At 32.1% G+C, this 19,420-nt stretch overlaps 1 protein-coding gene across 1 annotated transcript in view; it reads right to left on the bottom strand.

Moving 5' to 3' along the window:
- Positions 1 to 19,420, bottom strand: part of LOC139520972 (uncharacterized) — a 100,384-nt gene that overhangs the window by 38,720 nt on the left and 42,244 nt on the right. The window contains exons 40-63 of the mRNA XM_071314090.1: positions 19,181 to 19,378; positions 18,332 to 18,546; positions 17,468 to 17,773; positions 16,900 to 16,991; positions 16,054 to 16,210; positions 15,145 to 15,232; positions 14,628 to 14,846; positions 14,082 to 14,345; positions 13,380 to 13,591; positions 12,784 to 12,940; positions 11,975 to 12,372; positions 11,483 to 11,690; positions 10,861 to 11,091; positions 10,185 to 10,451; positions 9,548 to 9,814; positions 8,460 to 8,857; positions 7,914 to 7,952; positions 7,027 to 7,132; positions 6,510 to 6,721; positions 5,917 to 6,238; positions 4,932 to 5,474; positions 4,041 to 4,295; positions 2,583 to 3,691; positions 198 to 280 (exon numbers count right to left, since the gene is read on the bottom strand). Of these exons, the coding sequence (XP_071170191.1) occupies positions 198 to 280; positions 2,583 to 3,691; positions 4,041 to 4,295; positions 4,932 to 5,474; positions 5,917 to 6,238; positions 6,510 to 6,721; positions 7,027 to 7,132; positions 7,914 to 7,952; positions 8,460 to 8,857; positions 9,548 to 9,814; positions 10,185 to 10,451; positions 10,861 to 11,091; positions 11,483 to 11,690; positions 11,975 to 12,372; positions 12,784 to 12,940; positions 13,380 to 13,591; positions 14,082 to 14,345; positions 14,628 to 14,846; positions 15,145 to 15,232; positions 16,054 to 16,210; positions 16,900 to 16,991; positions 17,468 to 17,773; positions 18,332 to 18,546; positions 19,181 to 19,378 (6,346 nt within the window). The remainder of the gene's footprint in view (positions 1 to 197; positions 281 to 2,582; positions 3,692 to 4,040; positions 4,296 to 4,931; positions 5,475 to 5,916; positions 6,239 to 6,509; positions 6,722 to 7,026; positions 7,133 to 7,913; positions 7,953 to 8,459; positions 8,858 to 9,547; positions 9,815 to 10,184; positions 10,452 to 10,860; positions 11,092 to 11,482; positions 11,691 to 11,974; positions 12,373 to 12,783; positions 12,941 to 13,379; positions 13,592 to 14,081; positions 14,346 to 14,627; positions 14,847 to 15,144; positions 15,233 to 16,053; positions 16,211 to 16,899; positions 16,992 to 17,467; positions 17,774 to 18,331; positions 18,547 to 19,180; positions 19,379 to 19,420) is intronic.

Here is a 19,420-nt window from a genome sequence, read left to right as displayed (position 1 = left end):
ATATTAGTTACTGATAAAGGAAAAGACTATCGTTTAAAAAAAACCCTGGTTTTTATAAATTCAACATTTTATACCCACTATATTGTAAATTTAAAGATCTGTACTTTAAAAAAACTCACAAGTCTTGACCTCTTGTTTTTCAATAACCTACTTGTCCAGCCCAGCAATTATTGACCACTTATTCTAAAATGCCTTACCTGTCCAGCCTCACACATCTTGACCCCTTGTTTGTTACATTCCATGTTATCTTTAACACCTTTGCACTCATAACACTTTTGACCTGAAAGAAATAACAAAAATTACTATATACAGTAACCCAATGTTGGGATAAAAATGTCCTCTACATATATTTTAAATCTTTGGAAATCATACATGGTAACACATCTGAAATCTGTCCCCTGTTACTTATCAATTAATACATTAGACAAAGAGAAAATAAACACATTAATTAATTTCATACTATAAGTACATACCTTGCAGGAGATAGCAGTCATGTTGTCTGGTTTTATTTATATCTCTTTAATTTATATTGATTACGGTAATCCATGGTTTAAAGATGCACTCGATTATGTTAAAATATTATGTGAGTCTGGTTTATAGGTGCACTCGTTTATGTTTTTATAATGTTATATTATTTACCACTAGTAGTACATTCTATAAAGATATTCCTTTTTCACTCATTGTCATATAAAAGAATATAAGTATTATTACATGTATACTATTTTTTTCGGATAATATAGTGCACATTTTTCAACCTTCTGCTTCCCGGACAGTTGGCTTAAATGTAAACAGGAATCCACAATTTGCATCCTGGGCAACTGAGGAAATTGTAAACAGGAAATATTTGGAATAAACAAGTATCAATTTAAAAAAAAAAAAAAAAAAAAAAAAAAAAAAAAAAAAAAAAAACACCTTTGCACTCATAACACTTTTGACCTGAAAGAAATAACAAAAATTACTATATACAGTAACCCAATGTAATCTTTATTTATCTATCAGTAAAATTGAGAATGAAAATAGGGAATGTGTTAAAGAGACAACAACCCGACCATAAAAAAACAACAGCAGAAGGTCACCAACAGGTCTTCAATGTAGCGAGAAATTCCCGCACCCGGAGGCGTCCTTCAGCTGGCCTTGTCTAAATCAAAACAAAAGTCCTTATCATCATGATAAAAGTTACGATTATAGGTTTCAGTGGAGAGCTTACCATCTGGTAATTCCACCCTAAGAATATACTTTTTGGTGAATCCATTACATTTTTTTTCAAGTTGAAATAATTCTTCGTGTGATTAGATATATTCTTTTGAATATGTGATATTTAAATGATTTTTTTCAATGAGAGAAAAAAATAAAACATTTTTTACTGCTTGTCTATATATATAAATCCCATGTTTATATAAATCATGCAGGTCCCTTTTTTGGGTGAGTAAAAATGAAAATCCAAAATTACATACAAGTCTGTGAAAATTAAATTGGATGATGAAGAAGTCACTTAAAAACCTGTTACCACTTAATTGACATATAAAATGATAATTCTTATATGATTTGCATATCTATAAATACTTGAATTGAATTGGTCAATTAGAAATTTTCTCTAAGTTTACACTTCGATAAACCATGTTTCCGAAACTACTTTTGTAATCTATTCATGCGCGATACACAAGCTTGCAGTGATCCCGGGATTTTCAGCAAATTGAGATTAAAAAACAATTACATAACAGTTGTGACTATTCTAGTGCATATATAACAAAAAAAAGAAAGAAATTTATTGCACTAAAGCTTCGAAAATGTACAAAAATTAAATTTAATAAAATTCCGCGAAATTTCATGAAGGATTTGGCGAATTTACGTCATGGCAAAACACGACGTCATACGAATGGAAATTTTCAAGGGAAAGATTATTTCGTTATGTGTACGCTTCAAATTCAGATAAAATTTAATTAAAATGAAGTTTTTGAGGTAGGTGCTTATTCATTTAAGATTCCGTTGTATTTATCGGACATTTATGGTTTTTAGAAATTCAAGATGGCGGCGTACTCCTAAGTTACGACTTGCCATTGTGCTTTTGATGGTAAATATATATAGTAGCCATCAACAAAAAAAAATGTTTGGCTGAAGAATTATAAGGATTAAACACATTTTGTCTAGAGGTTATTTGTCTAGTCAGCTATAAAACTGCTGATTTATTATAGGATTAAACACATTTTGTCTAGAGGTTATTGATGTGTAAACCGGGGCTCTTACTCACAAACTCAACATAAAAGTCCTTCAGACTTTTATTCAGTTTGTGAGTTAATCGCCCCGGTTTACACATCAATAACCTCTAGACAAAATGTGTTTAATCCTATAATAAATCAGCAGTTTTATAGCTGACTATGGGGTATGGGCTTTGCTCATTGTTGAAGGCGGTAGGGTGACCTTTAGTTGTTAATTTCTGTGTTGTTTGGTCTTTTGTGGATAGTTGTCTCATTGGAAATCATACCACATCTTCTTTTTTATATGTTTTGTTTTGTTTTGTCAGCTTTTCTCTATGACAATTACAAATAGGGCAATATAATCTTGTAAGGCTAATTTAAACTTACCCATACAAACTTCTGTAGCTACATCAGCCAGAGCTTGTAGTGTGGCATTCATCAGGAACCTTTTATCCTTGGGTAGCAATGGTAAATGAGCCATGGCACATTGAGCGACCTCCATCATATCAGCACAGGTTGTCAATTTCTTCACCTTCATCATCATCATTAACCCTTCCAAGTTTTGTGAGTTATTTGGCTCCATATAAATGTCCATCAAGCCCATTGCTGCTTTTGTTAATTCCTTCTGTGACCTCTCCTTCATATTTTCGACTAGACCTTTGTTTAAGTAGTCCCAACGGTTGAAGTATTCCATCTCATCTTCTTTCATCACCATAGCATTTATCTCGTCCATCATTTCACCAATTTTCATATAAGCCATGGTGTGATAGGCAGAGGACACAATTTCATGCCCGTTACCCATTCCAACGATGATCTTAATAACTTCATTCATCACCTCGACAACAGAAACATTCATTTTCTTCATAGTTTTGTCGTCATACCTTTCATGGATTTCTTTAATAATATGAGCTGACTGATCTAATAAGTCTTTCATGCTTTGATCTTTATCCAAATTCAACATCATAATTCTCATCATTTTGATCATTTGTTCGTCCTTCTCAATGACATCATCGTTCATCATGGCATATTTAACCATCTGTAACAAGCCATCCATGAGAGATCCTTCCATCTTACCCATGTCCATCATCATGTCGTCTTTCCTTTCTTTGTCTCCCTTCAATTCAGCCCAACTACAATTGTTCTTGTTCATCTCCATCATTTTATGAAGTAATGTTATGGTTTTCAGATATTCTTCACTGACATTGACCTGGTTTGTCTTTGTCATCCAACCGGACATGTCAATGGTCTTGTTATACATTTTGGCGACCTCTAACATTGTATGCATAGCACCAGTTTTGTGTATGTTTGCATCCAGAAGTACCAATGACCCTAGGTTCCATACCATTGAGGTGAAGCATGCTTGGCCTGGAAGGGTCATACACATTGACCCAAGCATACCAAGTGATGGTTTCAAGGATTCATGTACTTTAAATATGACTTGTTCTGGACATTTCTCTACTTTCTCCATAATACATTCTGCAGCAATTTCAATGTAGCTAAAAGGAAAAGGTAATGGATATTTTACAGCATGTTCAATTTTCTTTTGATACTCAAAAATATTTAAAGTATGTTTCTTTTCCAATGTTTAATCTAGATACTTTGTCTGTTGCTGCTTATTTTCTTATTTCATAAAATTTATATTTAAGTTCTACTTTTGTCTGACACATTTCAAATTTCGAGAACTACAGATAATATTGAACTGAATAAGTGATGTGTCCATGATATTACGCCAAATTCTATAATATACAATAAATATTGCAATAAAAGGGAAAAACAATATATTATGTTTCTTCTACCCCCTTTTTCTTCCTTCGACACTGGTTTAACTTTGATGATATATCTTACCTACAAAGTTGTACTGTAGAAGTTGTAGGCAATTGTAAGGACGCCATTATCTTACTGTGAAGGGGTGTAATACAAGATGGCAGTTCCTTGGCTTTACATTCTGTCTTTACTTCACACGACTCCTTGACAACAGTTGGGCACATATTACCCACATGTCCCATCACCTCATGGAACCTCATATGCAGATGTGATGTGGTCATGTGATCACAGCCCTGTGATGTCATCATGGCACACCTTACGGCCAGAGAAAATTTCCTAAAAAATCACATTATAATGTTATCAAAATATTTTACTTAACAAAAATTGTTTGTATGAAATCTTTTAAAAATAAACACAAGAAAAGATAAAGCAAATAGATAAGGATGCTTGCATCTGTCAATGGATTAGAACTTTTAAATATTGTCTTATGAATCAAATAATCCTGGTATTATGCCTGTTCTTGATGGTTTTTATTTGACCTCCATCTTAACAAGAGTACAGAATTAAATATCATAAGTTTTAAATGACAATAATTTAATTTTGATTAATATTTTTATGTAACATGTCTTGTGAATGGCTGACGTTATTTTGTTATTAGCCCATAGACATAATTCAGTCATGTGACCATGACATCATCAACGTTTTTTCATGGTTTTCTTTGGTTTAAAATGGAATTTAGAATTAAATTATAAGAAATGACTGTATTATTTTTTCTGTCTATTCTAAATAACATAAAAAATATGGTGCATACTGTTAAATAACATGCTACACGCATTATTCAGTGTGCACCAAATTTTTTATGTTAATTCTTCATATAAAGTAAAAATATTACAGTCATTCCTTGAATAAATTTATTATTTAAGGTTTAACAGAATGGCAAATCACTAGTACTGATTTAAATTAAATACTTACAAACAAATTCTATGTTTAGTTGCCCATGGTGACATCAATTCCTCTTCTACTGCTCTTGCACATTCAAGGGCCATAGATGGACTACAGTGACCTTGACCTTCCAATGAACCTTCCTTAATACAATCCATGTCATTTGTTGACATTTGACTAATTTTCTTAATCATCTCCATCAGATCAGCTGATTCTGAATTCATCATTTCAAATGGATTGTCGGCTGCTCGTATAAAGTTGACGATCTGACGAATTTTGTTCATCTTTGAGAATATCTCATCAACCTCAGATTGACGTTTCTGCTTCATTTCATCGGAGCTCATTTCTCTTTCCATGGACATTTCCATTGCATTTCTCCTCTCTACTTCCATATCGTTTTCCATCATCATGTTGTCTCCTCCAAGGTAATTGGCCCACCACATATAGGTCTGACAAGATTTTCTGAATAGAACCATCATTCTGTCTACACTGTAATGGACCATCATCTTTGTCGTGTCATCACATGGTTCTACATGTGGTTGAATACATTCCTGTAAGTGTTTGCTGTTCTGTCTGAAAATGGAAAAAACAATAAATGATTCGTTATGTTTGTTAATTATTTGCTTGATGTGAAACACATCAAATATCTCACATAAAAGATAAATAAATGTATTTACACTTTTGGTATTTTGCTGAATTTTGTCTCCAACTGACCATACATCTACTCATCATAACCTTCTGACATCAAGCAACAATTACTTTTTAACTGGTACATCAAATTTTTGAATCGTGATGTCAAGTTTTTAAGGAACTTGTTAGATTTAGCATAATGGCAGACAAATTTGCATACAAGTGAAAATACCCCCATTGCAGACACCCCTCTCAAGGGATAAACAGACATAGAAATATATAAAATTCATTAAAATCTAAACTATTCTATATTTTTGTAAAGCATCTTTTGAAATGTCAAATATCATGGATAGATGAGCCTGTAAGACACTTGAACACAACTTACCTACAAAGTTTAGGGGCATACATATCAAAGTGAGCTAAGGCAGACATCAAACACTCGTTAGCCATGAAGATATTACACATTGGTTTGTCCATATCATTTCTTCTCTCCATATTATCTTCTTCATCATCGTCATCATCCTCTTCTTCGCTACTTTCACCTGAATCGTCTTCTTCGCTACTTTCACCTGAATCATCTTCATCGCTTTCATCTGAATCATCTTCACCACTTTCATCGTCATCTTCATTCATTCTGTCCTCGTTACTTTCATCATCATTCATCATATTATTCCTTTCCATGTCCATATCTTTTTTGTCTGATTCATCTGTAATAAATACATATTCCATTCTTAATCTTATAAATAGAAAAGTTTATTACTTTGTACAGCAATGGCTATACAAAGTTTATTACTTTGTACAGCAATAACTCTACAAGTTCTGTGGTTGATAATAAAATAAAAAAATTTCTGGTTTTGTAATTATTTGGATTATATTTTTGATCAATATTGTAGAATAAACTAAAAAGGAAAGTAACAGAATTTTTAACAGGACTGTTAGAGGACAAAAATAGTTTTGAAAGGGGGAAGTGTAACATACCCATTCTGTTTTCTCCCATCAACATGATCTCTACAAGTTTACTGTACATTTCTCTGGCCTTGTCCTTGGGAGTTTCGTCTGTTATGTTTAGTCTGCATTTATCTCCAATCATCTGGAGATTGAGACTAAATACGGATACCAGTTGTGACTTCAGAACAGGGGAACAGGCTTGTATATTGTCTTCAACACACTCATGCAACATCTGCACATCCCTAAAATATCAAAATCAATGTCCATGACAGTTTTAAAATACGCTACTTTTTGTTCAATAATAATTAATCATGACTGAATGCTTGGAGAATATTTCCTAAGAATAATATATCATAGGAAACTGTCGAATCATACAGAGCAGTATTTCTTTCAAAAGCAGTTTTGCAATATTAAATTAAGTAAAAAGAAATGCACTTTTTTTAAAATTGTAATCATAAAATCTTTTGTTTCTTTGATCATATGATGAGTTCCTAGTACATTGTTAATGGCCACTATCATCAATCTTTGATATCTAACACCATCTTACCTGCAGAACATGTCTTTGTTTTCCATCAACACTGGAGCTGCTAAATTTTTAACGGTCAGCAGTTTAACACAATTCATTGCTGTGTCTACCTTACACTCAGCTGATTCTGAAAGTAATAAAGTATTGGTTCATATATTCATGAGCTAGCTGTTTTCCTATTTTTCAATACATGTACATGTATACAATGTGAATATTTTTTTACTTATTCTTCTGTTTGTTGTTTATCTATTTTTCTTTCTAAGACACATAAAGATGTATCCAAAACTTTACGATGTTGCATAGTTTGTAGAATATATTTTTCTTGAGTCATTTAGAATGATTACTAAATAATTGCTTTTCATACACATTCTATAAGCCAATGTCCAGTCAATATTTTCTTAAATGAAATGCCATAACATGATGGGTGCCATTGGTGGAGCAGGATCTGCCTCCCCTTCTGGAGCTACTCAAGTTTCTGGTGACTTTGTGTTCCTCAGTCTTTATTTTTCTATATTGTATACTGTTGTTTGCGACCTTTTGTTTTTTTGTTTTTTTTTACCATGGCCTTGACAGTTTTTTTTACCATGGCCTTGACAGTTTTTCCAACTAAGTTTGAATGTCCCTTTGGTATCCTTCGTCTCTATTCTACCATACAATTCTTAATAATAATCATTACTGCAAAGGGGTCAATTGTTTACCTTTAGAATGTATCTAAATCTGAGGAAAATCTAAATATTTAACCAAATTATTAAATTCAAAGTTTTTTTATACTTATACATCTTCGGATTTCAAATGTTTGGCTTGGAGAGTTCCCGATGAAGTTAAATCCAGAAAAGCGCTTGGACACATGAAATTATTAAACGTGTTTTTTTCAATTCATGTTCCTATGACAACCAAAGTACACTTACCTGCAGGTAAACCTGTTAACTCCACCATCATGCTGACATCTGTTAAAAAAGAAGGTAAAAAGAAATTAAAAAGTTATATTTAATGAAAAATCTTTTTTGTATTTTAAGCATTTTCTAGCCAACATATAACTGCCATTTATTATCTTGAATTTCTCACTTCGTTGCTGTATTCATATAAGTGAAAATCTTGTACTTTTATTAGCGACAATTTATTAACACATGACTTTTCTTCCTTCAAAAGTGCCATAAATAAATCACTTCAACAAAAAAGTTTGTAAACAGTATATGATCTATCACTAGACAAAACCAATTTCTTAGTTTTATGAATGGAAACACATTGTAGCAAATCTTAATGAAAATATATAAACATGGAAAGTTATGAGTAAATTTTCCATCTTAAGTTATTGATCTGTAATAAATTATTTGTTACTTTTATCATCTATAAGACATAAAAGTGATTGTTAATAATGGGATAGATTTTGATAGCTATTTATTGACCCTGATTTAATGCAGTCCTATCAATCAAAGCAGGATGCTATAACTTACTAAAAGAACTACACTGGTCAACTAGAAATTCTGTAATGGAATTAGCTGTGTGGTTTAACATAATCAATGCAGTGTCTAATACAGGACTGGTACCCATGTCAGCATAGGCTCCGTCAAGACATCTGTGCATGCCATACATTACTTGACAAACATCCAAAAATCCATACTTAGGAGATTTGATAGCTGTTCCCATACTAGTATCCAGGTCACTAAAGCATGTTTGAAGTTTTGTAACATCGTCAACAGCTGGTGCTGGAAGGTCAACCACAATGTTCTCTGGACAATTAACTAAGTACTGGTCAAGAGCTTTGTCCTTAATATTTTGTAAGAGATAGGATTGTAGACTGTTACATCCTGCAACCATTTCTAGATGTGATGTTATTACACCAGAAACATAGCTGAAATAAAATAAAATTAGTTTATCAGAGTTAATGTGTTTTGATACTCATAGGATATCAGACCATATAGGGTATTGGTTATAAATCTTGACCTATAAGTCATACCCTAAATGCAGCAACATATAAGGATATATCAAAAGGGTAGCTTTGACCCTTACTCTAAGCACCCTATAGCGATATACTGAAATGGTAGCTTCGACTCTAACATAAGCACCCTATAGCGATATACTGAAATGGTAACTTAGACTCTAATATATAAGCATCCTTTAGGGATATACCAAAATTCAAGCTATTTTCCTTTCTTCTAGCCCAATATACCTTCATCATATTCAATCTTTACCAAAATCTGAACCATAAATGTATTAAACATCTCAGTACTTTTCTGTTTTTACTTTTATCAGGAATGGTGTGACCTAAACAAATTAAAAGACCAGATTGTGAAAATATTTGAACACATAAGGATCTTTATGAACAAAAGGGAACAAAAATGCATAGCCAAATTAATCTTATATCAACTTGCCTGAGTCAGTTGGAACCTAATTTCTAAATAATTTCTAAACTGATCAACAGTGGATCAAAATTAGTATGTTATAAATCATGTCAGTACAGACACACTCACTATTGACCTGAAGAAGTCCACAAGCAGTGGTATCAACCTAGTGATAGAAATAATATTTTTTTGGCACTTACTTGCAGATCTCTAATGTAGATTTTTGTTCCTCTGTCATCCTTGTGACATTCTCCTTTAGTTCCATAATACCATACATAATATACTGTACGTTACACTGCTTCACTTCACAACGTGGCATCTGTGACAGGGCATAGGCATTCACGCTGGTACAGTTTACATAGTGTGACCTCAATCCAGGCAGAATTAGCTCATTTATTTCTCTTACTTTTTGTGATGGACAATTCTTGACATTTTCAAAAATACATTTAGAAACTGTCATGAGTTGGCTGAAAATAAATATTAGGAATGAAGAATTATACAATGTAGACATATTTATCTAAGACATATAATAGCAATGTAATACAAATTTGATAAACGATCCATAGATATGTGTGAATTTAAATCTGATACTCTTTCAAATATTCTGATTTGAAAGATGGGACATGGTATTTACTAAATTTCTTTGAAAAAAAAGACAAAATGAATAGTTTGACACATATTTGTAAATGGGATACATGATTTGCATCAAGTGTTGTCTAAAATAGAAAGACTACCTGCCGTAAGTGCTGTGCAAGATAGAAAGTTTACCTGCCGTAAGTGTTGTCTAAGATAGAAAGTTTACCTGCTGTCAGTGTTGGTATAAGATAGAAAGTTTACCTGCAGTAAGTGTTTTCTTGTAATTCCATTCCATAGGTTGTGTCATAGTAAGTTTGAATACATGTTAACATGGTAGCCTCATCACATGCCTTGGTTATGTCCCTTGCTTCCCTTCTGGTTATTTCACAGATCCTCTCTTCTTGTTCGGGACACCAATCATGGGATCCATTACCCAGTAAATACATAGATTTCTGTATATATGACATCTCAGGAGCTGTACAGTTATACACATGATGATCTACACATTCTACAGTCTTACTCAGTTGTCTAGAAAAAAAAGATTTGTCAATGATTTAGACTGGTTTTTTTTCATCTGAAGTTAATGTGATAAATGAATATTGAAGTAGGTTTTTTAAATAAGGTTAAATTTCTACTGTACTATAAATTTGTCTGGTAAATAAATTAAAACTGAGGAGATGGTCTGCTTTTAATCTCTCAGAGTATACCAATCTCTAATGAAGATTTTACAGTAAAATTAAAGATTTCTACAAAATTAGACAATTTCATGATTTGATAAGCATCATTGATTTAGATAAACAGTTCAAAACCACCATCAAGATGATAGTGAAATGGTAACAAAAACTTTCTCTACATCTGCCAAATCAGCACAATTTTCTCCACTAAACATAAGTAACCAATTTTTCCCAAAAAAACATTTAGTTTAATGCTAGCATACCTGCAGAAATCTTTCTGTTCCAATTTTTCAGCTCTCATGCTATACTGTCCAAACTTCTCTAAACATTGGCCAGCTTTCATACATGAAGATTCTGAAAGGTCAAAGAGTGCAGAGCAAGCAGGGCGAACCATGTAATCTATCCAAGCGTAACCCATCTGAAACATCTGTTTTGTAGGTTCTGAACATGTCAGCACAGATGAATCTATACACATCTTTATAGAATTCAGATCTCTGAAATCAAATAAAACACATATATGTGAGGCATAAGTATTCTTTGTTGAGCATAGATACTTCAGTCTTGTTCAATTAGTAAAAATCAGGAAGTTTATTGGAATGCAAATTTGTATATGTTAAAATACATCAGCAAATAGTACAATCTTTTTCAGGAATAGATGGATTTGTGTTTTACCAGTGGCAAATATCACATGCATTTTAAATTCTGAAAATTTTGATTAAATATGAATATGACCACTGCTCGATGAATTATTAAAAAATCTAAAAAGAAGTTACAACTTAGACCAAAAAAAACCGTTAAGATGAATCGATCAAAGAATTCATAAAATAAGTAAGAAAGAAAGAACAAGTACAAAATTAAAAATTATGGTTTACATTTAGAACATACCTGCATGTATACTGGTGATCATGGATGGGCATAAATGGTGAGACAAACATACGAGACATATAATTAGCCATGCAGAAAGCTGCCAGATCTTTGTTACAGGTTGGTGGATCTACTGCAGGTGTACTACTGGCAGGCTGCATATTCTTGCTCATGTTCAGTAACATCTGACACAAAACGTCCTCTTTCTCACATTTAACATCAGACGTATCTGTCAATGCAAATAGGATTCAAATACTGAAAAATCTGTTACAATATCATTTCTTATCTTTTACAATCACACAATAAGCTAATGATATAAAAGTTAGCATTGAAATATGTAAGTTAAAAATAGGAAAACACAGGAAAACACAATTTAAATGATTGAAAAAAATATAATATAAGAAGAATATTTGCTATGTTTACTTGCATGAGCTTAGCTTGGTACTGACAATTTGAAGTGTCTTAAAATAATCACTCTTTTAAATCTGATGAAAATAATGTTTTTCTACATACTTGCTGGTATTGCCATGCAGGCTACTCGTTTCACTTCTGCTGTCATTTCAGCAAGCTGCTGTCGTGCCACTTTAGCCATGGGGGACCAATCAGCTTGGTGGAAAACACAATTATCAAGTTCTACAGCTGCCTTGCAGTCTTTAGCAAAATTTTCTGGTGTTGGATTGAGCCAGGCCTCATGTTGAGCCTTTATGACCTCTCCAACACAGACTGATAAATTGTAGTATGGTGACATCATTAGGTACTCAAGCTGGTCCTTGGTTGGTTCTAATGGATATCCACAATATTTACTGTCCTTGGCAGCAAAGCTATAAAAAGCATGCATGACTGGATAGTGCTGAAGTGGTGTACACTGACTTGTCATCACAGCTTGGCAGTCCCATGCTTTCTTAGCAATACTGAAATTAAAAAGAAATTTAAAAATAGTATTTATGTATGTAATTAGAGCCTTTCTTGCTTGAAATACTGAAATGTTTAAATAAGATTTCTTTGAACCAATTATTATGAGTGATGCAAAAATTCTAACATGTAAACTTAAAATCTGAAAGTTTTGTCTTATATTTTCACTTTTAAACAACTGATATCTCTAAAGTAGCATATGGTCCAACCAACACCATGCTTTTACCAGGGTGGGTTGGGAAAAGCAGTTTACGTTTGGTAAACTTGTTTACTATTACATTACATATAAAGATAGTATCCCAGCTCAGGGTTAAAGATGATGTAGAGAAATAAAAAAAAAAACAATGCTATATCTGTATTCCTATAATTTATCTACAATATTTGGATCTGTTCACCCTCACCCTACTTACCTACAGAAGTTTGGATCAGTACCAGCAGTCATGAACATATCTATGAAGCAGTTATTGAGTGCTATACTTGGTTTACAATTAGCCTGGTCACCCTTCACTCCACTCTTCATTACACTATTGATAACACTCATTTTCAGTGACAACATCTCTTGTTTATCTACAAATACAAATCATCTTAAGATTTATAGTACATAATGTATATATGTTATTGTTAACTATTTTTCTTTGTCATATCAATTTAAAATTAAGTTCATATTTACATAGCACACAAGTCCTGTGAGGTTTTACACTCCTACCTAGTGTACTCCCATATTCGGAAGAAGAATGGGATAATGAAATTCACTTACATTGATCTATAGAATTAATGTGTACTATAAAACAATTGAGAATCAGTAGTAATTTTTTCTCAAATTCAGTACCAAAATTAATACAAAATTGTCAAAATAAGAAAAACCATTATTTGTAAAATCTATAACAATACCTAATTATAATATAACCTATTTAGTTTAAATTAATAAAGCCAATACATTTTACACATCATCAACACCACTTCTTAAATGTAATAATATTTTGTTTCTTTGTGAAGAGTTACTAACCTCCAATAGCCTCCAACATACGTCCTCGGATGGCATCAGTTTCTTCCTGGGATAAAACTGCTGGATTCATTAGTTCTTTGACTAATGACATATTACACATACTGGATACATTGCTTAGTGTGGAAAATATAGTGCCATTTAAAGTGTCCATTGCCATTGAAGCACAATTTTCCGTGGAAACTTGAACACAACCCATCATCTTGTACACCGAGCTGTGAAAAATTAAGAAAACATTTTAATAAAACAGAATAAATTGACAACACAAATAAATTAAAGCATTGGCCATATTGTTGTCAGTTTTTATATGACTTACAACTGCCCCTTGGTATCTTCTTTTTCTTTCTTGGTTTGCTGTCTTATTTATGTTTACCCAACTTTACTTTTTATCATACCCTTTATATAATCCATACCCAAAATATGCTTCTGAAGTAACATTGCTAGTACTGTAAATTCAGAAATTATTGCATGCATTTATTATTGTGATTTTGTCATTTTTAACTTAAATGCAATTTAAATTTTACGATTTTGAGAAAAGTCCTGCTTAATTCAGATAAAATATTACAAATTGCAAGTTTAAATTATTGTTTTTGCAACTCTGTCGCATTATTCACAATAATAAAAACCTTGCAATAATTTCTGAATATACAGTAATCGAAAAATAAAGTCAATATAGCCATGGAAATAAAAATGACAGACACTCACCCACAGATTGCCTGTTTGCCTAATTTCTCACGATGCTCCAACATCCAGCGGAGGTCTACTGCTTTTATACACATCCTGGCTTTTTCTAGGTCACAGTTTTCATCGTATTTCACAGGTACCATCCTTTCAAATTCACTGTTGCAGGCATCTCCAAGTACAGTCTTAGCAAACATGACAGATTCTGACAAGTCTTTTAGTTCCCCCATAGTACACTGGTCTGTGAGAGCAGCACTAATGACAGACTTCTGTGTGGTTTCTGCCATTCTGGTAGAGATATATTTCAATTTACTATAATTGTTCTACTTGGCATGACAAATTTAATAGATTAATTTGTCAGCAAAAACAAAAATTAGATTTTGTCGAAATTACACAATAAAGGTACATAACTCAATGAAAAAAAAACTGAGGAAAAAGTCCATATCAATAAGCAGAAGGAATGGACAATTTGTGTTCTATTTTGCACAAAGACAACATAATGGTCTATTATAGATATTTACTTTAGAGGTAAGATATTCATATCAGTCAAATAAATTAATGTCTATATACCTGCAGACATCACTGGCAGATGTAAATGGACTGTACATGACTTTTCCAAGAGCCACAGCGTCACATCTACCACAGTTACAGTAGTGTGGCTTAACGTGACATTTCATCATCATTGGGGTGAGGAACAAGCCAGCCACCATCTTTGACATCTCGTCATCTTTGTGTGACATACATTCTTTAGTGTGTTTATGCATACACATCAGTCCTTCACCAAGAGTGCTATAAAATAAAAATTCTCATTACAAAAAAATAAAATATGATTACTACTATAGATAAAGAATATGAATTATGATATAAACTAGCTGCAAGAAGATAGACTTTTTTACCATTAATCTTGTTGTATTTACATACAGAATTTAAGAATGAAATTAAGATTAGAAAAAATCTAAAGTTCTGCTGAAATCCTTCATAATTCATAAATACATAAATATAGTTTATTTAACAACAAAACTCCATTATATATGATATCATATAGAAATTCATGAAATACAAAAAAACAAAGAATTATTATAATCACCTGCAGTCTGGCTCTTCCATGGTAACCATATTATGTATCATATGCATCCCACAAGTCATTGCAGCTTTTCTGTCACAAGATGGTGGATCTGTAATGAAATTTAAATATTAGTGATATTTAAGCACTAGCTTTATACTAAAATATTTAAATTGATATTTTCAAGCATTGATATTGATTTAAAAAAGTTAAAATTCAATCCAAGACAATAACCTGATAGTTCAATTTATATCTACAAGGGAATGTAAGAGAGAGGTTAACAGGTATAATTGAGATTGAGATCTCAGACTACAGAAACTAAATTACCCGCTAATCAAGTCTTTTTCTTTAATTTACTGCACATCATTTAATCATACATTAGAATCCATGCTATAAGCAATATACAATATGTACAAGTTATCCTGATCAAATAAAATTGAGAATGGAAATGGGGAATGTGTCAAAGAGACAACAACCCGACCAAATAAAAAAACAACAGCAGAAGGTCACCAACAGGTCTTCAATGTAGCGAGAAATTCCCGCACCCGGAAGCGTCCTTCAGCTGGCCCCTAAACAAATATATACTAGTTCAGTGATAATGAACGCCATACTAATTTCCAAATTGTACACAAGAAACTAAAATTTAAATAATACAAGACTAACAAAGGCCAGAGGCTCCTGACTTGGGACAGGCGCAAAAATGCGGCAAAACATGGAAATTATCCAGATTTTTTCAAGAAATGGATCCAGAAGTAGGGATCACAAAAAAACTTACAACTAAGATTGATCGTAACAACAATGAATTATTCATGATTTATGATCAATCTTAGTTGCAAGTTTTTCTTGTAAAACGGACTCCAGGTGTATAGGATAAGACAAAGCTAGCCCTAAATAATCCTGCATGAATAATTACAATTTGTTCTTTTTACTCACCTACGACAGGTTTGTGTTTCATCATGTTACAGTCATTTGTATGACACATGTACACACACTTGGTACCATTTTTGACACACTGTTGTTGTTCCACATATGGTATTTTAGGTCCACACCCTTTAGTGATCATACCCTCATCCACCATTGTGTAGCACATCTGAAAATATATTTTAATATGAGGATTTGTTTTTCATTACCAAAGCACTACTACTTATCCTTGCTTTATTCATTACATGACAATGTAAAGATTCACATAGTGACAAACCTTTGTTTAATATCTGGTATCCAACTCAACAGGTACTTCTTTCTGAGAAAATTTGACGTTACAAAGCAATTGTCTTCACTTCACAAAATTCTGATGGGTCATTTTTTCACATAAAAGCCCATCCATCCAAAATGAACAGAAACTCTACATCTGATAGGTCTTATTTTTTTTAGATCTGATAGGTAGTTTTTCATGATTTTATATCTGATACGTATAAAAAAAGATCTCCCAATCCATCCCCACCTGTCAGAAATTAACTGGAATGGCCCAATGTCCCATGACGTGTTATCCCACTAATGCCCAATGTTAACTCACAACCACCATATTATGTGTTATTTGTGTATCTCTTTTTGCATGTAAGTCTCTGTACCTTTTTAAAATTGTATAGGTTTTAAGAGAATAAATTATTGTAGTTGTTAAAAACTAGGGTAGTTCATTCATAAAATTGAAATTTTAAACTTTTCTATTGATGGTAAAAAATATGTAATTTGTTGTTAGATTCATTTTTATCCATAGCTGCCTTCTTTCATATCAATAACAAGTCAAATTAGTGCTTCAAAAAAGGTAATTTCTTAACTAACCTGTGAATGTCTATCACAATGTTGCTGGGGTAACATGTTACATTCTTCATCAGACTTTGCATTTCTACATTTGAAGCAGCTTAAATCTTTCTCTACAAAAATATATATTATAAATTAGATCTTTGACTAAATATCAAAGATTTCAAACATATATTGCATCAGAACTTCACTTTTATCATGGAGTGGTTTATGTTAATAAAGAATCAGTCATCTGACTGAAGCAACTAAAAATTCAGAATCGCTTTTGTCAGATTTCTTCTCTTATCAAGACCTCCAAATCGGACATAGCATTTAACAAAATGTCACATTTCCTATATATATAATTAACAATGATATAAAATATTTCTTTCATTCCCAATATGAAGTTTACATTAATATTGAAAATAATTTTTACTAAAGAAAATTTCAGAAAGGGAGAATCTCTTAACCTTCAGAATTATCTGGTTATAATATATTCATTAAAGAGAATTTAAGTAGTCATGTTGTCCTTTATTTCTTGATAAAAGAGTAAATGTCCTTAAATGAACCAATAAAGTATTATCTGTCCCCCTAGATTTCTTTAACATACCATAACATGCACTTTCTACAGCCATTCCAACAATCTTCATCACTCCCATGGCTAAGTCTCGGGAATTCATGGGAAGACCATTTACCATCCTCTCAACACATCGCCATGACAATGTAGCACGTTTACATAAGGTCTCTTTGTCATCTCCCATTAGGGGTCCAAGGCACTGGCTCTTGTTTGATAGAAGGTGCTTAATTACCATATCAACGGTAAGATTGCCCATCATGGTATTGTCAGGGTCACTCATGTTTTTATCAGAGGTCATGTTTCGGTCTTTATGCATGTTGTCATCCATGTCATCATCTTCTATAAAAGTAATAAAAAAATTAAACTAAATTTCGTAAGTATGAAGACATTCTTTATTCTACTGAAAACTGCATTCAAATTTATTATAGTACAAAATATGATATGTCAGTATTTTAAACTATTATATCATTGAAAGTGACTAGAATGGCAAATTATTATTAATATATTGAAAGGGAGTAACACAGCTTGTTAAAATTACTTATTTCAATGAGGTCCCTCTTATACACTTTAAACAATAATAATGTTCACATATATTCAATTGATGAATGGACAGTTGAATGTGTCTTAAAAATCAAGTCCTAAGTGAAGCAAGTACTCGATGCTAACTTATAGACTGAACTCAATAGAACAAACATGTACCGACAGGTGAATGAAAATTTAAATTCTTTTAAGAGAGAATAATTTCTCATTTTAATCTGTAAACAGAACATAATACAAGGCTCTGTGTTGAAGGCAGTACATTGACTTATAATGGTCTACTTTTATTTAAATTGTTATTTGGATGGAGAGTCTCATTGGCACTCACACCACATCTTCCTATATCTATATAATACAAACCTTCCATTCCCCAATCCAATTTCATATCTAGACCCAATAATTTCTTGGTTATGTCCTTGAACTCTAGAGCACACATGTCCAAGGCCTTTTTGTCTTTACATGTTTCTGGTATATTTTTGAATTTTTCCATCATTTCTGACATCATATGATTTTTCTCTTCCTCGCCACAAGATGTCACATGATTATTCACACATTCTTTGACTTTCCATCCATCGCTGAAAATAACAATAAAATCATTACACTTTCCTAAAGGTCAAGGATACAAATATACAGTTAAAACTGGATTTGAAGACAACAATAAAGGGATACAAAATCAAATTAACTGTTAAAACAGTGTATAATTCTAATAAATATAAAACATTAGATAGAAAACAATATTTATGTTATTTCCTACAGTAATTTTTTTATACTTTATAGACGTATTCCTTGTATTGCTTGGTTGCTGTTTCACTGAACTTAATGTATGATCAATATCCTGTTTGATTTTTTTATTGCATGGGTACATTTCAGATTTTAAATTGTTTTAGTTATATCAAATAATATTCATATACTATATCTGGCCTCACAAATGTCAATCTACATTATGTCTGGTATACTTTAAAATATCTATGATTTATAATCCTTAACATTTTTTTCAAAGATGTTTGAGACTACCATCAAAAAACAGTTTATTTCTTTAGCGTCAGATTTTGAAAGATCTCTGTAAATTTTGTGTTGTGAATTAATTTATATTATTTCTTATTTTGAGTGCATTTTTTTTCAAAGTTCCATGAACTCTGATGATTTTACAACTCTGCCATGTGAATTTCACTTTTTAGTAACACAAAGAATCATATTTAATTTACTTACAAACAAGTCATGTCTTCCTTTGTAGCATTAAACATCATTAGACATTGGCGTGCTCCACAAATATCACAATTGGCTTTAGAACAACGGTCAGATATTCTCTTGTGTACTTTAGCAACTATGACTTTCATAGCCTCCTGGTGAGTTGGTTCACAACCAGACAAAGATTTATATATACAAGATCTGAAATCTGGTACCCCACTGTAAACAGAGTAACAATGAAATATCAGTCAAGTAAGAAGT

The sequence above is a fragment of the Mytilus edulis genome, chromosome 4, assembly GCF_963676685.1.
Source record: "Mytilus edulis chromosome 4, xbMytEdul2.2, whole genome shotgun sequence".
Classification (NCBI taxonomy): Eukaryota; Metazoa; Mollusca; class Bivalvia; order Mytilida; family Mytilidae; genus Mytilus; species Mytilus edulis.
The sequence above is the reverse complement of the archived record's forward strand: the minus strand, read 5'-3'. Positions and strand labels throughout refer to the sequence as shown.